The sequence below is a fragment of the Sceloporus undulatus genome, chromosome 9, assembly GCF_019175285.1.
Source record: "Sceloporus undulatus isolate JIND9_A2432 ecotype Alabama chromosome 9, SceUnd_v1.1, whole genome shotgun sequence".
NCBI classification, from domain to species: Eukaryota; Metazoa; Chordata; class Lepidosauria; order Squamata; family Phrynosomatidae; genus Sceloporus; species Sceloporus undulatus.
In genome coordinates this window covers 20877456-20901137 of record NC_056530.1, presented here as the reverse complement: position 1 = coordinate 20901137, position 23682 = coordinate 20877456, and the positions used below count along the sequence as shown (strand labels likewise).

General features: G+C 47.0%; 1 protein-coding gene across 10 annotated transcripts; it reads left to right on the top strand.

Moving 5' to 3' along the window:
• Positions 1–545: 545 nt before the first annotated feature.
• DPF1 (double PHD fingers 1) lies at positions 546–21700 on the top strand. Of its 10 annotated transcripts, none has more exons than XM_042441178.1 (12): positions 546–760; positions 3986–4146; positions 4733–4840; positions 6887–7014; positions 8067–8156; positions 12715–12799; positions 14221–14352; positions 17052–17102; positions 17980–18099; positions 19123–19235; positions 20371–20452; positions 20545–21700. In XM_042441178.1, exons 1-12 carry the CDS (start codon positions 729–731, stop codon positions 20613–20615), a joined length of 1173 nt encoding a protein of 390 aa, XP_042297112.1. In that variant the 5' UTR covers positions 546–728; the 3' UTR covers positions 20616–21700. The 10 variants fall into 10 exon arrangements, with proteins under 10 accessions (XP_042297112.1, XP_042297113.1, XP_042297115.1 ...); XM_042441179.1 differs by having other exon boundaries at positions 548–760; positions 12715–12793; XM_042441177.1 differs by lacking the exon at positions 546–760 and adding an exon at positions 829–946 and having other exon boundaries at positions 18037–18099.
• Positions 21701–23682: the final 1982 nt, after the last annotated feature.

Below are 23682 nucleotides of genomic sequence, written 5' to 3'. Positions count from 1 at the left end.
CACCTGGGCCCCCCCTTTTTCACCTCTTGAGGAAGGATGGCCCTGGCACCTGCTTCGGGGCTGCAGCAGCAGCAGCAGCAGCAGAAGCGATGCCTGCTTTGCAGATGCTCTGCTCCCTCCAGGAAAGCAATCATCACTCCAAAAGGATGCTTCGATTTGCAATGCCATTTATATTGGGATTAAAACGCCCCTTCCATCCCCCTCTTCCTCCCCCAGCTCCATTTTTTAAAACACCCACCTCCCTCCCTCCCTCCCTCCCTCCCTCCTTTTGGAGGTGGGCTCCCCAGCTGTCAAACGCAAGGCCCCCTGGGAGTTGTAGTCGCTGGGTGGCAGCAGCTGCCTGGCATCCCCTTCCAGCTTGCCAAGAGCTTGCGAAAGGGAGGAGGAGGAGGAAGGGAGTGGTGGAAAAAGATTCATAATGCAAAAAAAATACTGTAATAGAAAGAGAGTGTTGCATGGAGGGTGGCTTCTGTAAAGGCCAGAGACTACATTCCCCATGGTGCACTGGGGCTCAAAGGAGCTGGGCTGTGATTGGACCCCCCCCTCCTTGCAGGCTTGCTGGAGAATGAATAAAATTGTACAGTATATTCTGATGTGAGAGGTATTAAAAAAAAGCAAAGAAAGAAAAGAAAAGAAAGGGGGGGGATTTTCTCTCTCTCTCTCTTTCTCTCTCTTTCTGCTTCTCCAGCCAGCCAAGCAGGCAGAGGGATTTTGCATACCGTGTCAAAATGGCTACAGCTGTGCACAAGCCTATCAAATGGTGAGTGTGTGCCCCACATCTGGAGGGTGGGTGGCATGATCATTTCAGCCCCCCTTGACTGGCACAAGGAGGGGAGCCAAGAAGAATGAAAGAGAGGCTGGGGAAGAAAGGGAATGGATGCTTTCTCCCTCTTCTGCCTCTCTCACCTCCCCAGCAATGGGTGCCCAGAGATGGGGGCACAGCCAGGTTGGCATCTGGTTCTTGTCAGGGTGGGCAGCAATGGGTGGGTGGGGGAGAAGGATGAGGCAGGGGCGGTTTTAAGGCTCTGTGCTTGGTTGGAGTGGAAGCCAGCACAGATGGGGATGTTTGTTGGATGTGAAAGGTGCCACCTGTCTCTCCATCTCTCTGGGCACAAGATGCCTGGCAGGGATGGAGCCCTGCCTCCTATCCAGAAGGGGATCCCAGTGGCCCACAGCCACATGTCTCTCTGTGTTTGCATGGGGACAGAAGGCACTCGGCAAGGCTGAACGTTGGCACAGGGGTGCCCAGGGGTGAGCTTCAAGGAAATGGGCATGTCCCCCCACCTCAGGGGGATGTGTGCCCCTGTGCCAGGCTGATGCCACGGAAAGGGGTGGGTAGGGCAGTATTTTTGGGACACTGGATGGTCCAGTTGGGGTGGGTTCATTCATTCCCTTTGCTCTTTTCTGGAGGATGTGCCAATGTGGCCGAAAAGGGCACAGCTGGGGAAATGTAACCTTCCCCATTCATTTTTGTTCCCCAATATTATTCATGTCCCCAATAGGATTGTTCATGTCAAATTGGGATTTTGGAAAATGGTAAAGCAGTGGCAGCAATTGTGTGAAGATGTGTGTGTGAGAGTGCATGCACAGGTTACATTGAACATCTGGGCAAATTCATGGCCTGGCCAAATAGCTTTGGCCGGTCTGCCTAATAATGCCCTGGGGAGAATTGCGTCTGCTTATGGGCAGAGGCACTCTTTAAAAAATAAAAATGATGGCTTTATTGTGATTATTGTGCGTGAAGCCTGGCATTGAGGGCACAGAGAGCCATGTATTAAAAAATAAGCCTAGTTCACCAGAGGCTAATGCATCCGCAGGCAAAAAGGCCAAAGACCCAGGCAGTGGGAGGTTGGCAGCTTCAGGGTAGCCAAAGGAAGTAAGCCTCTTCAATGGTTGTGCAGATGGAGGAATTTCACCCGGTTTGTCTTGGGGTTGCCCGGCGTAAGCCGAAAAATGGCTTGAGGGCACATAACAATAACAACAACAACAAAGCTGCTCCAGCATGCTTGGCCTGCCGGCATTGCTCCATCTTTAACCAGGGTGGGAATTGGGTGGCCTGCCAGATGTTGCTGGATTGCATCTCCCAGCATTTCTCAACACTGGCTTCTGCTGATGAGAGCTGCAGTCCAACAACATCTGGAGGGCCGCATGGTTCCCGGCTCTGATCCACAACTATTGTGGGTGCAGCCACCCTATTTTCCTTGGCATGTGGCCATTCTATTTGTCGTTCGGCTTCAGTTTTGTGGTATATGTCTGTATATATATATGTGTGTGTGCACCCTGGAGATTTAGCTTTTTATTCTGCCCTGATCTTGACATTGTGGCAGTCTGTTCCCTGGGACATCTCCTTTCTTCTCACATCTTGCATTGTGGTTTTTCTTCTCCGCCTCCCAAAACCTACTAGCAGACAAGAGAGTCTTGTCGCACCACAGATCCTGGGCAGGATGGTTCCCATATTTTTTTCCTTTTCCCCTGTTTTCAATACTTGAACCCAAATGATGTTGCCTCCATCTGCCACTCCCTTGTATGACTATCTATATTGGCAATTCTTTATCTGGGCAGAGTTTGTCTTGGCATTGAACATCTCACTGCGGTGGGGTAGCCAACATAATCCTTTGGATCTCTGGCCACTGTGCAACTGGCTTTTTTGTTTGTACTTCCCAGTGGATCTATGTACAGTTAAAAACGGCTCTGACATAGGATGCTACCACAGTGCAGAAATAATGCAATTTGACACCACTTTAAATGTCACGGCTCCATTCGTTGTGGCACCAGATCTCTCTGGCAGAGGAAGGCCACCTATCTTGCAAAACTACAAATCCCAGAATTCCATGACATTCAGCCATGGCAGATAAAGCAGTGCCAAATTGCATTCATTCTGTAATGTAGATGCAGCCAAAGAAATTTATGTTTTCTTATGCTGCCCAGCCCTGGTTTTTCCTCTCTCATCCTCTGTCTAGCTGGAAGGTTTTTAGCATCATTGGCATTGGAGCATGATGAAGGAGGGTTGGAGAAATACAGATTTTGAGTGTCAGGTTGCAGCAGCATGTCAGTGTTAAACAATGCAGTGAAGGTTAAGGTGTGAAAATGTGGGATTCATCTCTAGTCTGTCCTTTTGTAGCTGTGTGTGCCGCCTGCACAGTGTCCCTGCATGCATTTTGGAAGACACTTTCAAAGGGTCTTTAGAAGGATAACAGTGTTTTTGTCTACTTACCTGACTTGGTTGTTTCATTTCACATATGGATATTGTCAATTTTGGGGGGGGGGGGAAGTGTTGCTGAAACATATTAAGTTTGTTTCATTTCACATGTGCATATTGTTAATTTTGGATAAAAATGTGGCTGAAACATCTTTTATGTGGCGTAGGGACCTATTCCTATTTTCCCCATGTTATCTCTACATCTGGTACCAACCTAGGAGCACATCATCTGCAATAATAACTGAGGTATACTTGTAATTCCAGGACTGGGAAAACTAGGTGTCACATTCCTGAACGGTCAGGTCACTGGCCCGCAAAGGGAATTTGAATGGACCAGACCCCCTTATATATAACTCATAATCCTGACCCCTTTTTTCCTCCAAGAAGCTTCTAATGCAACCATAAAATGTTTAGTGGGAAAGAAATTTGATTGAAATTGATGTGACTCACTTCTAAGTAAATGCCTTCAAGACTGGGGTTTGAACTTATGTATCGCCACTGCGCAAGGTAACTGGGCTTTTAAAAAGAACAAAAGGACATTGTACAAGTGTTGCGATCCTGTACCAATTCAAAACTTGCTGCCAGAGCTCATGCGAAGGGCCTTTTAAACAACATAAACTTTGCAAGAGTTGAGTTGCAAGATAGATAGGAACACTGCACCTTGCAAGATAGATGGGAAAACTGCTGCTGAAACTCCTAAGGGTGCAAGAGAAAGACAAGAAGGCAGTTGGACCGATTTGGGGGTTTTAACCAAGGTTTTAGAACTATGACTCTTCTTCTTCACAGCCTGGGCGAAGATTTCTACCGGGAAGCCATTGAACACTGCCGCAGCTACAATGCCCGGTTGTGTGCCGAACGCAGCATGCGCCTACCTTTCCTTGACTCGCAGACGGGAGTTGCCCAGAACAATTGCTACATCTGGATGGAGAAGACCCACCGGGGTCCAGGTGCGGGTGCTGTAGCTCTATGATGAGGCATGCACCCCTGATGCTAGGCGCTGTACGTAGAATTGACCCTTCCTCAGAGGCCTTGGCACCTGAGGGCATCGTGCCCAGAAGGGGAGGGAGTTGGCAAAGTGGATGAGAGACAGTGCATGCAGCCAGGAACCTGAGAGGCAAGGAAAGCTGGCTTCCTAACATAGAAGAGCTTCAAGCTGATGTAGAGAGAGACAGGATGAGATATGGATAGCACCCCCCATCCCTAAAGTAGCCCTGGCTGCAATATCTCCAATAGTACTGTGTCTAGATTAAAACTGAAAAACTTAGAAAGGCAAGATCTGAACAAAATAGGAACCTTCCCAGGGTTGCAATGGATAAATCAGATATACGGATGATATAGCTCTCTTGGCTGTATGTCGGCTAGGATTGCTGGATGTTCAATAGCATCTGAAAGGCACCAGCTTCCCATCCCAGAGAGGACAAGCAGCAGTGGCCTTTTTCCATCCCTTAGCCTGGTCCCCCAGAATAAAGAGGCAGTTTCAGTATCAACCTTTTGGGGAAAGATGTCTTGTAGCTCATCCTGCGTCTCCTTCAGGGCTGGCGCCGGGTCAGATCTACACCTATCCAGCTCGGTGTTGGCGCAAGAAGCGGCGGCTGAACATCTTGGAGGATCCAAGACTTCGGCCCTGTGAATTCAAGATTGGTAAGGAATGGCTTATTGGGAGGCTTTCCAGTGAGGCAGAGGGAGCTGGGTAGATTGCTACCAGGAGGGTAAAAGGGATTGCTAGGTAGTTCTGGATCTAGGATAAGTCCACACTACGGTTTAAAACAAATTTAAGCCGAGCATTGGACTATGGACCTGGAGACTGGGGTTCTAATCCTGGCTTGGCCATATAAACCCACTTGGTGACCTTTGGCAAGTCACACTCTTTCAGCCTCAGAGGATGGTAATGGCATTGGCAACCCACCTCTGAAGAAACCTTCCAAGAAAACCCCATGATAGATTCACCTTAGGATTGCCATGACTTGAAGGCACACAATAACAACAAGGACAACAACAATAGCCCTTTACATTTCTATACCACTTCATAGTGAACTAAGCACTCTTTGTAAGCCAACAATTTTAAGTCCTGCTTCTCTCCCATATGGGACCCAAAGTGGCTCATGTCATACAATACAGCTAAAAAAAATCTGGAATACAAAAGTTCTTTAAAAAGCATTAAATGTAATCCTCTTAAATGCTACACTAATTTAAAACAATTAAAAGCATATTAAAATTGCACTACCCCAACCAGATTTCTTTCTTTCTTTCTTATGCTGCCTTTCTCCTAAAGTGGACCTAAGGTGGCACACAAAAGATGGATTTAAAAAACGGTGCAATTTCAAAGCACAATGTAAAAAACATGAGATTGATATAACAAGTTGAACATGTAAAATCATTACAAATATACAAACACCCGAATAAGAAGCCTCTCTGGGGTCAGTTACATATTAAAAGCCTGTTTAAAGAAGACATTTTTTGCCTGCCCCGCTTGGCAGCGAGCCTAGAAGCAGCCACCAAGGAGGGTCATTCCTGGGTCCTTGGCAGCCATAACTGTGAATGTGGTGAGACCTCCAAAGATCTTAAAATTCATATAGGGAAATACGGTCTTTAAGATAGCCTGGGCCTATGCCATATAGGTCGATTGAACAATTTCTGGGTTTTAAAGGTTGAGGATGCATGGCTTTCTTCTTTTGCCAAAGTGTGTGTGGCTTCATAGTAGAGTCATATGACGTATTTACACTTAAGGATCTTATCTAGTTCCTTCAAAGCTACTCTTCCTGGCCTTCTGATTTCTGGACTGAAGTCTGTGATTGATGATTGCAGCAAAGTATAGAAAAGATTGGTTGTTAGGGCATAATGTGTAAAGACATATTATTGAATACCAAGGGCAAGATGGTCTATGCCACAATATTTTCAACTTCTGTCATTGGTTGCGAAAGTGGGACAGTGCAGAAAGCTTATAGGAAGAGAATAAACGCATTTGAAATGTCTTGCTGGAAAGATAAATGAGCGGGTCTTAGAAGAGATCAAGCCTGATTTCTCCGAAGAAGCCAAGATGACTAAACTGAGGCTGCATCTGCACTGCAGAAACAATGCAGTTTGACAACACTTCAATTGCCATGGCGCAACACTGTGGAACTTTTGGATTTATAGTTTGTTGTGTCACCAGAGATCCCCGAGAGAGGAGACTAAATACTGTATCTCCCAATACTCCAACACCTAGAATCCCAGAGCATTGAGCCATGACAGTTAAAGTGGTGTCAACCTGGATTATTTCTGCAGTGTGGATGCAGCCTAGAAGAGTTCAAGATGTGAATGGTTTTCAGTGTCTCACTCTCTTCAATGCTAGGAATTTGGGGATTGAAGGAAACACTCATTTGAGAAAGATGTATCGGCTTCTTTAATTAGAGTATACCTGGAAAACATATCCAGGGTAGCTGCGTTGGCCATATAGCAAAGTACAATAACATCCCAAATCCACAAAACAGTGATACCACTGTTGGCCTGATAAAGGCATCACTGTTTTGTGGATTTGGGATGTTATTGTACTGGGGTATACCTGTATTAGAATCAGCATGTAAAGCTTGCAGTGGTGGAAGGACTAAAAGGAGAAATGAGTGATCCTTAGCCTTGGGAGCAGAGGTCCTCACTAGAAGACTAGGATCTAACACCACCCAACTGCAGCCCTCTTTCTTTTCTCCCCAGATTGCGAGCCCCCTTTGAAGAAAGAAGGCGGCTTGCCCGAGGGTCCTGTGTTGGAAGCCTTGCTGTGTGCCGAAACCGGAGACAAGAAGCCAGAACTGAAGGAGGAGGAGCTGAACTTGGACTGTCCGGTAAGAGAAAGGAGAGATCTCGGCCAAACGTGGTTGCCCATCCATCGACAACCCTCTCTGCTATTCCTGATCTCAGATAAGCTCTTTCAAATAGCTTCCTTCCTTTCCCCTACAATGTCCCCTGCCCCATAACATGAGGAGGGACAGAACCCTTTTTCTGTGTGTGATGATGGAGACGGAGGGCAATTTAGGGTCTGATTTAGAGTCTGAATCTCTATTTAGGGTCTGAATCTCAAATGACTCCAGAGCTTCTGGATCCAGCCACATCTGCCAAGAAGACATTAGGATAGCTCTTCTTGAGTGGCTGTGATGTGTGGATATTTATACTGGCATGAGATCTGCCTTCTAGGGTTGTTGTGTTAGGGATGGGGTGCTGAAAATCTGGACCTCCATATGTTTAACTGTGACTTCAGCATATCTCACCTTAGGCTATGCTTAGGGCTGCTGGCCATTGCAGTCCAACACCAGCTGGATGGTTTCCATCCCTGATATATCTGAACTTTGTTATTGTTGTTATCTGTTTTCAGGTTGATTTTTTAACTCATGGAGACCCTCCAAGAACCCTTGTGTTCCACTTCTTTACTTAGTTCCTGCAATCCTATGCCCATGTCCCCCTGATTGAGCCCATCCATCTGGCATGTGGTCTTCTTCTCCTTCTTCTACCTTTCCTAGCATCATTGTCTTATCCGGCGATCCATGCCTTCTCATTATATGGCCAAAGTATCTGATCTTAGGCTACTGTTTTCATGGGTGATGACTGCTTCTCTTATCACTAGGGTTGGCATCACCCACAGAAGTTACCCATAGTGTCACCCACCCCACTGACCTCCTCCCATAGCACACCATACAGAGTCCTTAGTAAGGTGTACTAACGTTCCTTATAAACCATCATTCCCGTATATCACTGACTGTAATGGCGACAGTTGTGACACAAGCAACTAGCAAAATTTAAGTGTACCTTTAAATTACAATAGCATACACATAGCCTAAATGTATTTGCATACGCACTGGCCCTAGTTGTGTCTTTGCTATTCTCTTTCTCTCTGTTGCAGAAAGCTCCTATTGGTGAATTCCTTCATGACTTGGACACAGATGACTTGGAAGATGACGTCCCTCGCCGTAAGAACAAAGCCAAAAGCAAGGTATGTCCAGGGGAGTCACAGTGGACGGTGTCCAGGATGGGAAGACCAAGGAGAAGGGCTACAGAGTTTGCTAGGAGAACCATCCTTGGAATTGTATTTGCTCGCTGTTTCCTCAGATCCTGCTCACAAGAAGAGCAAACAGATTATCGGCACATAGCTAATGAAAGCATAATCAGATACTGATGATGATAAATAAGCTGTATTGTTTTATTATATTAGTATGCTAATATTGTTGCTCTTGTTGTATGCCTTCAAGTCATTTCCAACGTATGGTGACCCTAAGGCGAATCTATCATGCGGTTTTCTGGAGCTGAGAGAGTGTGACTTGCCCAAAGTCACCCAGTGAGTTTCCATGGCTGAGCAGGGATTCAAACCCTGGTCTTCCGAATCTTAATGCTCAAACCACTAAATATATAATAGATGATATAGAAATGTAATAATAACAACAGGAACATTTATACCAGCAATAAGTTTACTGGCTTGATCTTGTGCATGTCTTAGAGGAAGAGTATGGCAAACCCCTTGTGAACAAATCCTGATAAGAAAAATCCCATGATAGGTTTGCCTTAAGGTCCACTATATGTTGGAAACTAATGAAGCCACACAACCACATTGTAATATCGACAAAGTTTTACAGGAGGACATTAAAATCCACCTTGGTAAACTGACAAAAATATTGCAATTAAAATTTAAACATATTTTTTAAAGACAGGTTCTACATTAGTTAGCAAACAAATCAAAGCCCTAATACAGGGATTTTCTTCCTCCTCTGTTATTTACAGAGGTAAAGAAAAGTAAATAGAATAAATAGAGTGTGGTGTAGTGGTTTGAGTCCTGGAATGTTTCTCTGGAGACCAGGGTTTGAATCCTTGCTTAGCCATGAAACCCACTGGGTGACCTTGGGTAAGTCACACTCTCTCAGCTTCAGGGGAAGGCAATGGCAAACCTCCTCTGAACAAATATTGATAAGAAAACCTCATTATGGGGTCGCCATAAGTCAGAAAATGACCTGAAAGCACCCAACAAGGTTCAGATGCATTCTACCTCCTCCTCTAATTATTTACAGAGTTATATCAAGGTAAATAGAGCCTCTAGGTTCAGAGGCATTCTACCACTGCATTCCTGATGTTGGGGGTGGAGGTAAACAAACAATAGCAGGAAAATTAAAACCTATTTCTGAATTTCCCTAAAGCATGTGGTATAGTGCTCCCATTGAAAGGAACCAGGTGTGAAAACACATTCACGTTATGACATGAGTTTGCATCGCCCGATTCGCACTCACCCTGGATCTGAGCTGGAAAGACCCCGTCTGATAAACGCCTGAGTGTTGGATTGTGACTCTGGAGACCAGGGTTCGAATTCTGGCTTGGCCATGGAAACATACTGGGTGATGACGTTGAAGGCTTTCATGGCCGGAAGCCATAGTTTTTTGTGGGTTTTTTTTGGGCTATGTGGCCATGTTCTAGAAGAGTTTATTCCTGATGTTCCGCCAGCATCAGATCCTCTGAAGATGCCAGCCACAGATGCTGGCGAAACGTCAGGAAGAAACTCTTCCAGAACATGGCCACATAGCTTGAAAGACCCACAAAAAACGATACTGGGTGATCTTGTGCAAGTTACACTCTCTTGGCATCAGAGGATGGCAGCTCTGAAAAAACGTGCCAGGAAAACCCCACAATAAGGTTGCCTTAGGGTCTCCATAAGTCGGAAACAACTTGAAGGCACACAGCCACAAATGTGGCTGGTTGGTCTTAGAGGTTGTTGGATGCTAGGAAAGGTGGATCAACTTGGGTCCAACACAGCAAAGCATTTTTGATGTACATATGATTGACATGGAAGGAGAGGCTGTCCTGGCCAAGAGGGTATGGAGGGCAGGGAAGCTGGGCTAAGGAATCCCTTCCCTTGAGTTCGATTTCCTCTCCAAAACCTCCATCCTCTTCTCTGCCCGACTCCAAGCAGCTGCGGGTGGCGAAGGGGAGCAGCGCAGCTGACTGTGCCAGGGACAGGCAAAATGAGGCAAGATACAGATGGGCACAGGCTTGCATAAAGATTATGTAAATCATCTCGTCTTTGCAAAAATTGGCTTGCTGCCCCTTTGCCTCTCCACCCCACTTCAGAGTTTCTGTGTGTGTGATAGAAAGCATTAAATGGCAGAAGCTGGAAAGCAGTTGGTTTCCTTGAATCGTGGAAGGAAAAATAGGAAAAGAAAGGTGTGCCAAGAACCAGTGGATCCTTTCACACTAAACAGTTATTGCATTATGATCCTGTCTTAACTGCTGTGGTTTCGTCCAGTGTAATCCTGGCATTTGCCATTTGGTTGATTCTTCTTGTGTGCCTTCAAGTCTTATGGCAAACTGGGGCTAAATTCGCCATTAAAGAGAGATTAAAGCACATTTAAAGCATCCCGCAAATAGAGCGAAAATGGTGAGTAATTACGCGAATGATTATCACACACAATTGCGCAAATAAAGTGGTATCGTAAATGCACTGTCGCTGAAACCCTGAAAGTAAAAAGATGCACGTTGATGCTTCTTTATGACCACTTTAATGGCGGGTTTTGTGTGACGTCGTGCGAAATGGTTACGTGTAATTACATAATTTTCCCGGGACATTCATGGGATTTCACACACCGTTGCACAAAACCCACCATTAAAGTGGTCACAGAGAAGCGTTAATGCGCACTTTTTTACTTTCGGAATTTCAGTGACGACGCATTTCACTTTATTTGCACAATTGCATGTGATAATCATTTGCGCAATTACTTGCCATTTTGGCTTTATTTGCGGGATGCTTGCAATGTGCTTTAAATCTCTCTTTAGTGCCGAAATTAGCCCCAGTGTGAAGATGCAGGCGAGATCTTGCATGCAAAGATGTCTATGGGGAGCAATGTCTCTTTCTAGGCTCTTCCTGGATCTAAAGAGCCGACGTCTTGTGTCAAGTGGGGTCTGAAAACCCCCTGCTGGTTTTGTTTGAAAGACAGATGCAAGACATTTGCGCAGCCAGACTGTGTCTTTCTAGCATTTGTCAAGTGGAAGAGGCTGCCTGTCTCCTTCCTTCTGCCATGGTGGGCAATGCCACCCCACACAGTCTCATTACCAGCTGGCACCCGTGCCCAGCCACCCCCAACCAGTCTCCCTCCCCGCCTTCTGCCCCTAATCCCATTCCTTTTCGGAGGCTGGAAAGCAAAAGCGCTCAAAGTAGGTCAGCTCCTTTTTAGGGTTGGCACCTGTTCAAAATCACATTCCTTAATCTGCGTTAAAAGCTGAAGGCACAAAGGCGCATTTTTAGATTTCTGCATGTTTAGGCTGAATGTGCTTTTTAAACCACGCACCCCTCTCTTTTTTATTCCGATGGGTTTGAGCTTGAATTGCCTTTGCTGTTCAGCTCACGTCTTGCAAAGCTGTGTCGGCTGGTGGTTGCAAATGTGCAGAGCAGCTCAGGTCTTGCAAGGAACTTGGCAATAATTGGGCAACTCGGCTTTTGCTGGTTTTACTTGGTTGACAGCTTTTTGTGGGTTTTTCGTGCTCCGTGGCCATCTTCTAGAAGAGCTTATTCCTGATGTTTTGCCTGGATCTGTGGCTGGCATTACCTGGTTGATTTTCACAATTGCTTAATAGGAAATCTTTATGCAGAAAGTAATGTTTCCTTTTCAAGAGGTTAAAACAATATCTCACTAATGGCTCCCAAATGTCTTCTATCTCTGTAGTAGTCTTATCTTTTCGGTACATAGTCAGTCTATCCATTTCCATTATATCCAATGTCTTTGGTAACCAGCCATCTAAAGATGGTATCTCTGAATTCTTCCATTGTTTGGCAAACACCATTCTTGCCACAGTTACCATATATAGGATTATTTTTTAATGTTTTCAATGTCGCCGCAGGGAAATTTTTGTGACCCTTGACACTTAAAGGAAAACAGTAAAGGAAAACAGACAAATCTAGGGTCACCGTGTGTCTATATGTGTCAGGAGGGGGCCTGAAGATGAGAAATTGCCTCCTGGCTCCCAAGCCCTGTTTTAGGTGATGTTTCTTCTGATGAGAGCGAGCGAGAGAGCTGTATTTACCTTTTTGGAAAGGCAAACTCTTGCCAATTGGCTTTGAAGCCCAGCTGCCCTCATGCCGCCATCACATCCCCCTTTGTGCATCCATGAGCTCTGCTTCGGTTTTGGAAATTAAAATCATGCGCTCTTTAACTGAGTCCTAGAGCAGATCAAGCCAGGAAATGTCCCTACAAGCCAAAATGACAAGACTTAGACTGTCATACTTTGGACACATCATGAGAAGGCATGAATCGTTGGGAAAAAAACAATGATGTTAGGAAAGGTAGAAGGAAGTAGAAAGAGAGGAAGGACACATGCTAGATGGATGGACTTTATTAAAGAGACAATGAATATGAGTTTGCAGGAGCTGGGCAGAGCAGTAGAGGACAGGGGGGCCTGGAGATGTCTCATCCATAGGGTCACCATGGGTCCAGATGTATGCGAAGGCAGTTAACGACAGCAACAACAGCTCTTTAAAATGAGAATCACGCAAAGCCTTTTGTCTTCCCCATCTCTAGGCGTATGGAATTGGAGGACTGCGGAAGAGACAAGATGCTGCGTTGCTGGAGGACCGAGACAAACCCTATGTTTGTGACAGTGAGTGTGCGTCTTTGGGGGGCAGTGGCATCTGGGTATTGGCATCTGGGTTTGGGTGGTTGGGTGGAGCATGTAGAGCTTTTGCCCTGATGGTGGCTTGATGCTGGTTTGAGAGGTCTGTGATCTTGACACCTAAAACCTAACTGCTCCTACCAACCAGTCGAGGAGGTACAAAGTATACTTAGATATTGTGAAGGCTACCTCCCTTCAGTGAAGAGCCATGGGTTAGATAGAAGTTCCATTTGGTCCCCAAGCTTTTTGAGAAATGGAGTACAAATAGTCCTCCACATACAGACTAAAATCTATGGGTTCAAGGGAGCAAGAGAGGAGCTTGGAAGAAGCATGAGGGCATGTGCTAGTGAAATCTTGGTGTGAGGATGGAGAGGGGAATTGCAGGGTGCCTTCCAGCGGGCAGAATATTTCACGAGGACCCACACAACACTAATGATCCCACAATTATGGCACTATAATCCTGCTTCCCTTTCCTATGGAATACTGGGATCTGTAGTTTGGTGATGCTGAGAATTCTAAATGCCTCTCCCTAAACGGCAGATCCCAGGATCCCATAAGGTGGAACCGTGGCAGTTAAAGTGGAATTGTAATGCTAGAATTGGGCAGTATGAAATGGCCCTCTGACTTACGCAGTTATTTTTGAGAGTTGTGAGTGCCCTTGTTGGTGGACCTCTCTTCTTGGCATCCTCCCCAGGAGGGCATGACTCAGTTCTGCAAAGAATGCAGTTCAGCAAAGTGGGGATCCACCTTGTGGCAGCTGTTCTTTTCCAATGCAGGTGAATTTGTGGGTGAAGGGCTGGCATCCTGTTTGCAGCATCCGCAGGTGTAAGTCCAGCTTACACCTTCGTGTGACTTTTTTCTTTTTTCTTTGGTCATTGTGGAGATTTCTGTTTCTCCATTCCTCCCTCTAGCTTGACCCCTTCAGCTGTCTCATAGCCATTTGATAGCTGGTGACAGGGAATATCTGCTGTGTCTCATAGCCAGGTGCAGAATGATTATATCATCCACTAGGACTAGCAGATTTCAGCAGATGATGTACGGTGGGCTGTTGGTATCCGCTGGGGTTTGGTTCCAGGATACCAAAATACTCAAGTCGCATTAAATATAGTGGAAAAGTCAAATGATGCCCTTGTATACAATGGCAAAATCAAGGCTTGCCTTTGGAGCTTTATATATATTAAAAATATTTTCAAGCAATGGATGCTTGAATCCGTAGATTAAAAAGTCAGCGGATATGGACTGTAATCATTTTGTATGTGGCTACAAGGCGCCAGCCATAGACAGCTGTAATGTGGTTCCACAAGCACAGCTAATACACTATGTTGTGTCATGCAGGATTCCTGTTTGTCTGTCTGTTACTCTCTTTTTGGAGAGCATCTTACCATTTTCTGTGTGCCTTCTTCTTCCTCCTTTAGTTTGTGGGAAGCGCTACAAGAACCGTCCAGGACTGAGCTACCATTACACGCATACACACCTGGCGGAGGAGGAGGGCGAGGAAGGCCCTGAACGTCACACCTTGCCCTTCCATCGTAAGAACAACCACAAACGTGAGTCCCCCATCTCTGTTTACTACTTCAGGAGGAATTGCCCCCAACCCAGCGTCCAGCACATGCTGGCAGAGTCATCTAGCTTGACTCTGGGTAACAGATTGTGGGTATATTGGAAGGCTCAGCCTCCCAAGCCTGCATCGTAAGACAGTTTTGCATTTCGTTGGAAGCATTTATTCATCCTGATCTACCTCACAAGGGCATTGTTGAGTTTAGACCAAGTAATGTATGTCAAGCCATTTGAACATACAGATGTGCTGTTGAATTGCCAAGAATAACATAAGAACAGTAAGAACAGCAACGTTTAGAAAGGGTCCGTAGCTCAACATGGGACCTTTTGATTTGTATCCAAAAAGTCCAGGGTTCAGTTTCTGGTGCATCTCTGGGTACGGCAGCAAAAAATACTCCCCACAGACACACAATAGAGACTGGAAAACCCTTACTGATGTTCAGCGTAGTGAATGATGGGCTAGATGAGCAATTAAGCATTTGATTTGCGGAAAGCCGCATCCAATATTCTTCCCCAAATAGCTCGATCTTTTTTTTTAATTCAGCTTGGGCTGTTTTTTCCTTTTGTTTTGTTATTGCTTTTCAGCTGTATTTTATTTTGCAGAAGCCCACCTTCTTTCTCTGCTAGATTATTGCATTTCAAACGTTTCCATCCATGGACCATGAATTAACCTACAAAAAGAACAGCAAGGGCTGGTGTCCCTCTGCCAGTCCATTCCTCTTGCAAAAGGGTGGCCTCATTCCATTATCTCCTGTCACTTCTCTCCCCATCGCTGTGCGAGGGTCTCCACTTTTAATATCCCCAGCTACTCTGATCCTACTGATGCCAACGGCTTCCACGGCAACATTAGTGGGTGGCATTGGCAGGTATCATATTTCCTGCTCTGATTTATACTTTCAATTAATTGGGACCCCCCCAAGGAGTCCTGGCGGCATGGTGGCGGAAGCAGGATGCTGGGTTATAGGAGGTGGAGTGGGGAGGATAGACTCTGCCATCTCCCAGCCAGATCTTTGCAGGTCGTGAGGAAGGTACCTGGGAGAAATGAAAGCGCAGCCCTTTTCTTTCTTACCCAGACAGACACAAAGTCAGGGACTAGGGTTATGTGTGTGTTTGTGTGTCTCCGTATGTGCCTTCCAGTCATCTGCCGACTTATGGCGATGCCATGAATTTCATAGGGGTTTCTTTGTGTGTTGTGTGCCGTCAAATCATTTCTGGCGACCCTAAGGCAACTCTGTTGTGGGTTTTTTTTCGGGGGGGGGGGGGGAGTCAGAGGAGGTTCATCATTGCCATCATTAAGGTGACTTGCTGAAGGTCACCAATGGGTTTTCATAGGCAAGGCATACTCAGAGATGGTTTTGTCTGTTCTTCGCTGCCTGCATTTTTGGTATGGGGTCTAGATTGGGTGTGGGCTGAGCAGCCCTCTGTTACCAGAATATGTCCCTATAGCTTGTGTGTGTCTATAAGTGTGCATGTCATCACACGCACATAGGTATTCTGTGTATCTTTGTGCACCTTGCACACGTGCCTATGTGTGACTGTGCGTGAAAAGACTCCCCCCCTCCACCACTAAGGCCCATTTCTCTGCTTGCGTGGAAATGAAATGTGAAGTTGTGGCAGTAAGGTTTGTCTCTGTGTTTGGGTACCTAATGAGAATGACGTTTAAGCTGGGGAGGGGGGGCATCGTTGTCCTGCTTGGGTGACATTCTGGAAATCCGTGGGGTGCAAAGTTGTTGTGTGTTATTGTAAGCCTGCTGTTCAATACTAGTCAGTGGGCTCTGCTATCTCAGTGGTTGCACACGCCAGCATTGCTGAAAGAGGGGGAGGGCCGCTGTGCATGGCAAAGGGAAGCCAAATGGATGGTGATCCCCCTCCCCCTTTTTTTCTTTTTTTGGGGGGGATGAGGATGGAGCACATCAGGCAAAGCTAGTAAGAAAAAGGATCTGGATCAGGGTGTGGTTGGGTCAGGTCTAGCCTATATTCTCCTTCCCCATAGCATCACAATGATGGCTTTCAAGGGGGATGGAAAGCGGAGAAGAGGGTAGTCTTCCTTCCCCACCCCTCCTCCCCAATGAATGCATCCCATCCTTTTTCTAGTCAGTTACCATGGAGACCGGCACATGCTGATGTAGTCGAATTTGCACAAAGGAGTGAGATGCAAGGAGGACTGGGGAGGGGTGGGGGGGCTCTGGAGACCCACATTCCCCAGAGATAAGGAGCAGGGCTTCTGGGACCCTCCTGGATCTGGATGATGGATGGCTAGTTGCCATTTCCAGACCCAGAGATGGTGCCTTGCAACCTTGTCCTAGCACAGATGGCTTCCCTTCCCTGGGTCTGGAGGCTGCAACCTTAGCAAGGAAGGTGCATGTTCTGTACGCAGATGCTTCATTTCTCATACACATCCCCTGCTTGACATTAGAGAACCACCTCTATGCCTTCTATGCCCCCATAAAGCCTCACATGCCTTCCCTAAGCGGCTCTTGCTTTACGTATATACACATTTTCCCCCTTTGCTTGTTTATCTGTTTATTCAGATAGGCAGAGATTGATAACCCAGATCCCCTTTATCCATACAGACATGACTTGCTTCCCATAACAAGAGGATCTAGATATATTCCATTACTTTCCCCACTCCTGCCCCGTCGTGCTTATTTCCATTATTTTTATTTTTTGCATTTCTGGCTTTCTCCAGAGTTTTACAAAGAGCTGAATTGGGTCCCAGAGAACCAGCGCAGGCACACAGGTAAATCCCAGGGTGGCCCTGTGAAGGTTGAGGTATAGAAAGATGGGGCCATGGGAGGATCGGTCAGGGCAGCTCACCTGCCATTTTTGGAAGGGCCGAGGAGCTGCCTAGTTCGATTCAATCATATGCCACCTTTTTCTTGCTTCGGTCCTCCCTTTTTCATTCTTATCCAGAGTCGTGGTGAGATGTTGGTGTGGGTGGAGAGGAAGATGACCCACTGGTTTCCCTTAGAGAGGTCTCTCTACTAAAACAAAGCCTTCCAAAAGACTACGTTCCCTGAGCAAAATTATGCCAACGAAGGCACTGCTTGGCCTAGTTCATGCGATTCTTGTCGTGCTTCAAATAATTTGGAGAGATGGAGCAGGGAATGGAGAGAGGGGAGGAAGAACGTGGAGGCATCTGAGAGCGCTTTCTTTCTGACCTTGAAGACTAGAAACTTGGAAAGCCTTTTCACTGACAGAGGGGTCCTCCACTTAGGGCATTGCATGGATGGCCTAGCTGCCTGGGCTGGTGTTGGTGAATGCATGTGAACATAAGGCACACAGAGTGCCAGGTGGCAATGTGTTACAGCACCATGGACACATGGCAAGATAAGACACCAGGATACAGGGGTGGCAGCTAGCAAGTTCCCTTACCAGATCTGTCATTCCTGCCCTGGAACGTGCCAGCTGCTGTGGATTCTTGCATGTCGCCAGAGCAAAGTGGGAGCTGTGCATTCGGCTGTAGCTGGTTTGGGAGTGGGTGAATGTGTGGGCAGAAGGAAGGAGGTTGGGGTGGAATCCCCGCAACTGCACAGGTGTGGGGAGGTGTTTGTTGGGTGCACAGAAGGTCTCTATGGCCCCACCCTTGATTTTGGCCTCTCCTTGCTGTTTTACAGCTAAGAAAGCTCCGGACGGCACAGTCATACCAAACGGTTATTGTGATTTCTGTCTAGGCGGCTCCAAGAAGACTGGCTGCCCTGAAGATCTCATTTCCTGTGCAGACTGCGGCCGCTCAGGTAAGGCTCTATGGGCATCAATGAGCACAGATGCTTGAGCCCTGGATCTTAGGAGCATAGGACACTGGGAGACTCTTGCCCTATCTAGTCAAATCCTGGCTTGTAATCCAACATCCTCTTAGTGTGGTATAAATATCTGCATTCAGAGATACTACACAACCCCTGGAAAGCTCTCCCTACACAGCACTACACAGCCCCCGTGTAGAATAGCAACACTGCGCCATATATCACCGACTGGGTGCCATTGTGCAATGCACAAGAGCATGCAGTATGCAACTACAGTGCATAATGTGCAGCTACAGTGTCCAAGTGCAATGCACGATGTTGCTATATGCACAATTCTGCTTTTGTCAATGTCAGCAGATTATATCTGTGCTGCTATGCATGATCCACATGCATAGTGGGACTTATTGCTTTTATCACTAGCAGGATGTGAGCTATGGTCAGCACTTGCTAGCTGGGGGTCTCAGGGGATTCATACAGGAGTACTTTGAACATGTTGAGTTTGAACATGGGAGTTTTGGCGGGTAGCATTGTGCTCTGTGGGATAAGATGTGGTCCATCTTGGCTTGAGCACTGAGTCACTCAGTGACATTATTGCAGAAGTGCTGATGTGAAGCATTGTGTGCATGGCACCACATACTGTCAACTGTGTAGATGCACTGGAGTCATTAGAATATTGGAAGGGTCCAACACCTACCTGTGATGGAATACACAACTAAAGCACTTCTGAAAGATGCTCATCCACCGTTTAACTCTCTCAAATGTGAAACTCCTCTTAATGCTGCTGTCAGTTGGATACAACTATTGTCAAACACCACAGCACACCTCTGCATACATAGTGCAACTTGTGTATGCCCCTGACAGTTTGTCAGACAACAGGATTTAGGCCTAAGCCAGTAGCATGGCCACTTCCCAAGCTGGGTTGGTCAAGAAAGACTTAAAGAACGGCAGGAGGGAAAAGGCAGCCTCAGCCCACTTTCCTACCCGAAGCTGATTGCCTGCTCTTTCTTTCCCATCCAGGGCACCCGTCCTGCCTGCAGTTCACCGTGAACATGACAGCAGCTGTCCGGACTTACCGGTGGCAATGCATCGAGTGCAAGAGCTGCAGCCTCTGTGGCACCTCAGAGAATGATGTACGTGAGCCAACCTGCTCTGCATGGAGACCCTTAACCCCTGATGTGTCGAAGTGTGGGCATGCATGCAAGCACACTTTTTGGGTGGGCCTCAGCCTTGACTGGTAACTCAGGAATATTCTGTGCATGTCATGCAGGTCCCCTCCCTCCTCTTTGTGCTCATGTTCTGGGAGAATGCCAGCATTGCAACTATAGCTTTCCCCTCCATCTTGGCCATTCATTAGGACTGTAAATTGTCCAGGGTGCCATCCTGGAATATCTGATGAAACCAAAGGTGTGCCTTTTCTCTTCATCTCCAGGACTTTCTTGGTAGGGTTGAGCATCAGCTATTGCAGGTGACATACACAGGCGTAAGTTGGACTGTGCATGCAGAGTGCTTTGGACAATGCCTAACAACTGCATCCAGCTGACAGCAGTATTAAGCAGATATGCATATGTAGGACTGATGTATTAGTGATAGCATATTGAAGTGCCCAGAGTAGGGTGTATATGCCTATTGCCATAGTGCTTCGCAGTTAAACAAGCTGTTATTGGCCACTGATCTCCATTCATTGGGTTACACTGGTATTCCGTATAGGGATTGTGCAATATAAATCCTATGGTGAATATTTAAGCTATGTTTATAGCAATGTAGAGAGGCGGTGTCGCGGTTTGGGACTAGCATTCTGGAGAACAGGGTTGAAATCTGTGCTGGGCCATGGAAAGCCATTGGGTGACTTTAAGTCACAATCTCTCAATCTGAGTGGAAGTTAAACCGCCTCTGACAAAATCCTGCTAGGAAAACCCAGTAATAGGGTTGCTTTAGGGTTGCTGTTAAGTCAGAAATGTCTTGAAGGCTACAACACATACACAAAGCACTGTAGGTGCTTGGCCAATGGGTCCAAGCGTAATTCCTAGACATCACTGTGAGGTTGTTGTATTAGGTGAGAAGACTCTCGCTTAAACCCTGGATGAAAAGATCTCATTGCCTTCCCAAGGTGGGTGCCACCGGGCTCAATAGCCCAAGCCCTTGATTTAGCACAGGACAGCTTTCCATATTTTGGTTTGAGCCAGGATCCATCCTCCTCTATCATGTTCCATAGCCCTTGATCTCCCTCCCAGTGGCCTTTCTGCTATCTCTCTTATTCTCTCTCAGGACCAGCTACTGTTCTGCGATGACTGCGACCGGGGCTACCACATGTACTGCCTGAGTCCCCCCATGGCCGAGCCCCCAGAAGGTGAGCCGGATGCCCATTTTGCGGGGAAGGGGTCCCTATCTGCCACAGTGGCAAAGGGCCCTGACATGCCTGCTTGCTTTCCTTCCCCACAGGAAGCTGGAGCTGCCACCTGTGCCTACGGCAGCTGAAGGAGAAGGCTTCAGCCTACATCACTCTGACCTAAACTGGTGCTCTCACCCCTGCCAGCCTTCCTCTGTATCCGACTTGGAGGGCTCCAAGATCATAGTCCTGGTGGGATGGGGGGCCAGCCATCAAATGTGTGTATGTGTGTGTGTGAGCTCTGGCCTTGGAACAATGATGATTTTACCTGCTATTTCAGGTTGGCTGGAATCCCCACTTTCAAAAGGTGAGGGAAGGGGCCTGATCTTTTGGTGAGATATCCCTCTCTTTTCCCCTTCCCTTCAAACCCAGCTGAAGTGGTGGGGCCAACTCCTTCCTGCCTTTGCCCTCCACTGCCTGGCTGGCGCCTACCCACCCTGTCAACTCCCAAGGAGCCAAAAACTCAACTCAAAAGCCATAAAAGCCAGAGAGGGAAGCAAGTGCCAGCCTCTCTCTCTTGGCTCCATGTCCCTTTCCTCCATCTCCTGGCTGGGAAGGGAAGGGGCTTTCTTTTTGTTCCTTCCCACCCCACCAGAATGATGTTGCATGCAAAATGGTTTCTTCTTCCTAGCTTTTCCTGGGGAGAGGAGAAAGCTGGGAGTCTGGCACTCCATGCGCACCCTTGTCTCATGGTTGTTTTTTAAAAATTTTGGTTGGGGTTTTGTTTTGTTTTTTTGCTACACTGCAGTTTGGAGTTCCCCACCAAATTTCCTTCTTCCGCCGCTTTCCTTTTAGGTTCCTCTCTATCAAATGGGGAGGAAGAAAATCGGTGGGCGTGGAGTCCGACATCCATCTAACTTGAGTCAGGATGGGAGTGCTAGGTGATGGGCTTGGGGGTGCTAGGATGGCCGCCTGAAAGGTGGCCGAGGCCGAGCGAGGGGACCTCCCAGCTATTATACAAGGCAGGAGTTTCTTTTTCTTTTCAGTGTTGCTGGATTTTAAAAAATTGTAGGGGTGGGGGGACTTGGAAAAAAAAAGGTGGAGAAGGGTAGAAAGCTACCTCCCCACCCCTTCCCAACTTGGAGGGAGAATGTGTTAGGGGGCTTTGGGTCGAGGGCGGGTGGGATAAAGAGGCTGCTGAAGGCTAGCAGGGGGAGCACTCCCGCCGAGCCCCCACCTTGTGTACATGGTGTTGTTCTGTTGCCTGCATCTTTTAATGTGCTTGGATTGTTCTGTGCATTAAATGTGGTCTGAATTACAACCACCTCTGCTGTGCAGCTGCTTCTTTTAAACACAGATAGACTTTCTGGGGTCTATGGTGGCATATTGAAGGGTGGGTAGGGGAGACTGAGGATCTTACCACTGGGTATGTCTAGCCTGTGTTGGGAATGAAACGAAAAGGGGCAGGCCCCCTCCTCACACCTGCATCCAAGCCTTTCCACCTGTAGAAGCAACATCCTCTAGCAGGGAGCTGTTGCCATGACAACAGAATGGGAAAAGCTAAGAGATGTCTGGGTACCACAACCCATCCCTCCCCCCCATCTCCCTTGCCTTGTGCCAGACAATATCTGGAGTCTGGCATGGGGTGGAGGGGAAAGAACTGGATTAAGCATGATAGACAATCTCCCCAAAGCTCCTGCCCAGCCCCCCCCCAAAAAAACAGACAGAGGTGTTTTCTATGAAACATTTATTTCAATTTCCTTCCCCCATTTCAAGGCGTGCCAAAAAAAAAAAATTATTGAGGATTCCAGAGAATTACCGGGGGGAGGGTCATTATTTTTATTTTATTTTTTACAAAAGCTGGTTCTTTCCTATCAGCAATTTTTAAGACCAAAATAATAATAATAATAATAATTAAATAAGACAGATTTGATCTGTGAAGATTCTTATAAAATTAAAAACAAGGAGCAACTCACACACAACACAGCAGACAAAAACGGAGACGGCTTGCCCCGGCGGGATCCAGCAACAAGCAAGCCGTCCTCCTACGTCACAGAAAAGGACACTAAAAAAGAGATATAATTACAAATAAAATGGGGGACAAGGGGAGACAAATCCGTACAAATTGTAGTGAGACTCCAGTACAAAGTTAAGAAAGCATTTTGGAAAGGGTGCTGCCTGTTCCATGGGGGGTGAGGTGGGGGATGATGAGCCTTGTGGTGATCATGTGGAACAGAAAACGGAGGAAGGAAACCGTGTGGGAGAGCAGCTTGGCTATGACCAACCTGGTCACAATTGTACCTGTGTGACTTCTTCACCACCAGGAGAAAGCCCTGCTAAAAGCCTCCATTTTACAGGTCCTCCCAAAATGGGTAGCAGAAAGCTAAAAGGTGGATGTCTCCTGCACAGGAGAGACTGACAGAGACACTGAACAAGAACTCCCTGCCACTGGGGAAGGGTGGGGATGATGGGTGAGGTTTTCCTGGCGTTAGAAGCAGAAAGCAGGCAGCACCCTTCTGAGTTAAGACATGTACGGTGTGGTTACCTGCAAATTTCTGAGCCAGTTCACGTTGGCAAGAGTGGAGAACCCCCCCTTCCCAAAATTTTCCCTTGCAGCAGTTCACATGGCTGGTAGACCCACAGAAAGGGCCAAAGAGAGGGCAGGAGAGGAAGACAGCCCTCTATAGCTAGGAAGTGGTCCCAGTGTCTGGGGTTTTGCATAGTTCAGACGCTGGTTTTACGACTTCGCGTCAAGAATTCTCTGTGAGCCAAGCTGAACCCCCAGTTCCCTAGCTTTCCTGTTTCTGCTGTTTGCAGACATTCCCTTTCCTCTCAACCAACCCACAGCATTTTTAGGGCACTTGAGCTGCATCTATAGAAGGGACTTTTCTTTTTGTTCTTTTCATTTAACTGAATGAAAGCTGCCTTTTTGCCCCCGGCAAGGCTCAAGGCCCCACAAATCTGCCACACACACATCCCTCTCATCCCCAGGCAGGATTGTGTTGCCAGCTACAAACAACATGCTTTAACACACAACAGGAAAAAAAAACCAAACATAAGTCACAAATTCACTACATACCAGACCAGAAGAAGCAGCCGCTGCCTTATTGCAGAAGGGCTGCACATGGGTACATCAGTGCCCTTGGTGTGCCCCTGTGGGTGGCGCATTTGTCCCTGCCCAGCAGAGATGGAAAAACATGGCTTGAAGCAAGAGTGGGGCTCATCTGGAGCACTCACACAAAATAGAGATG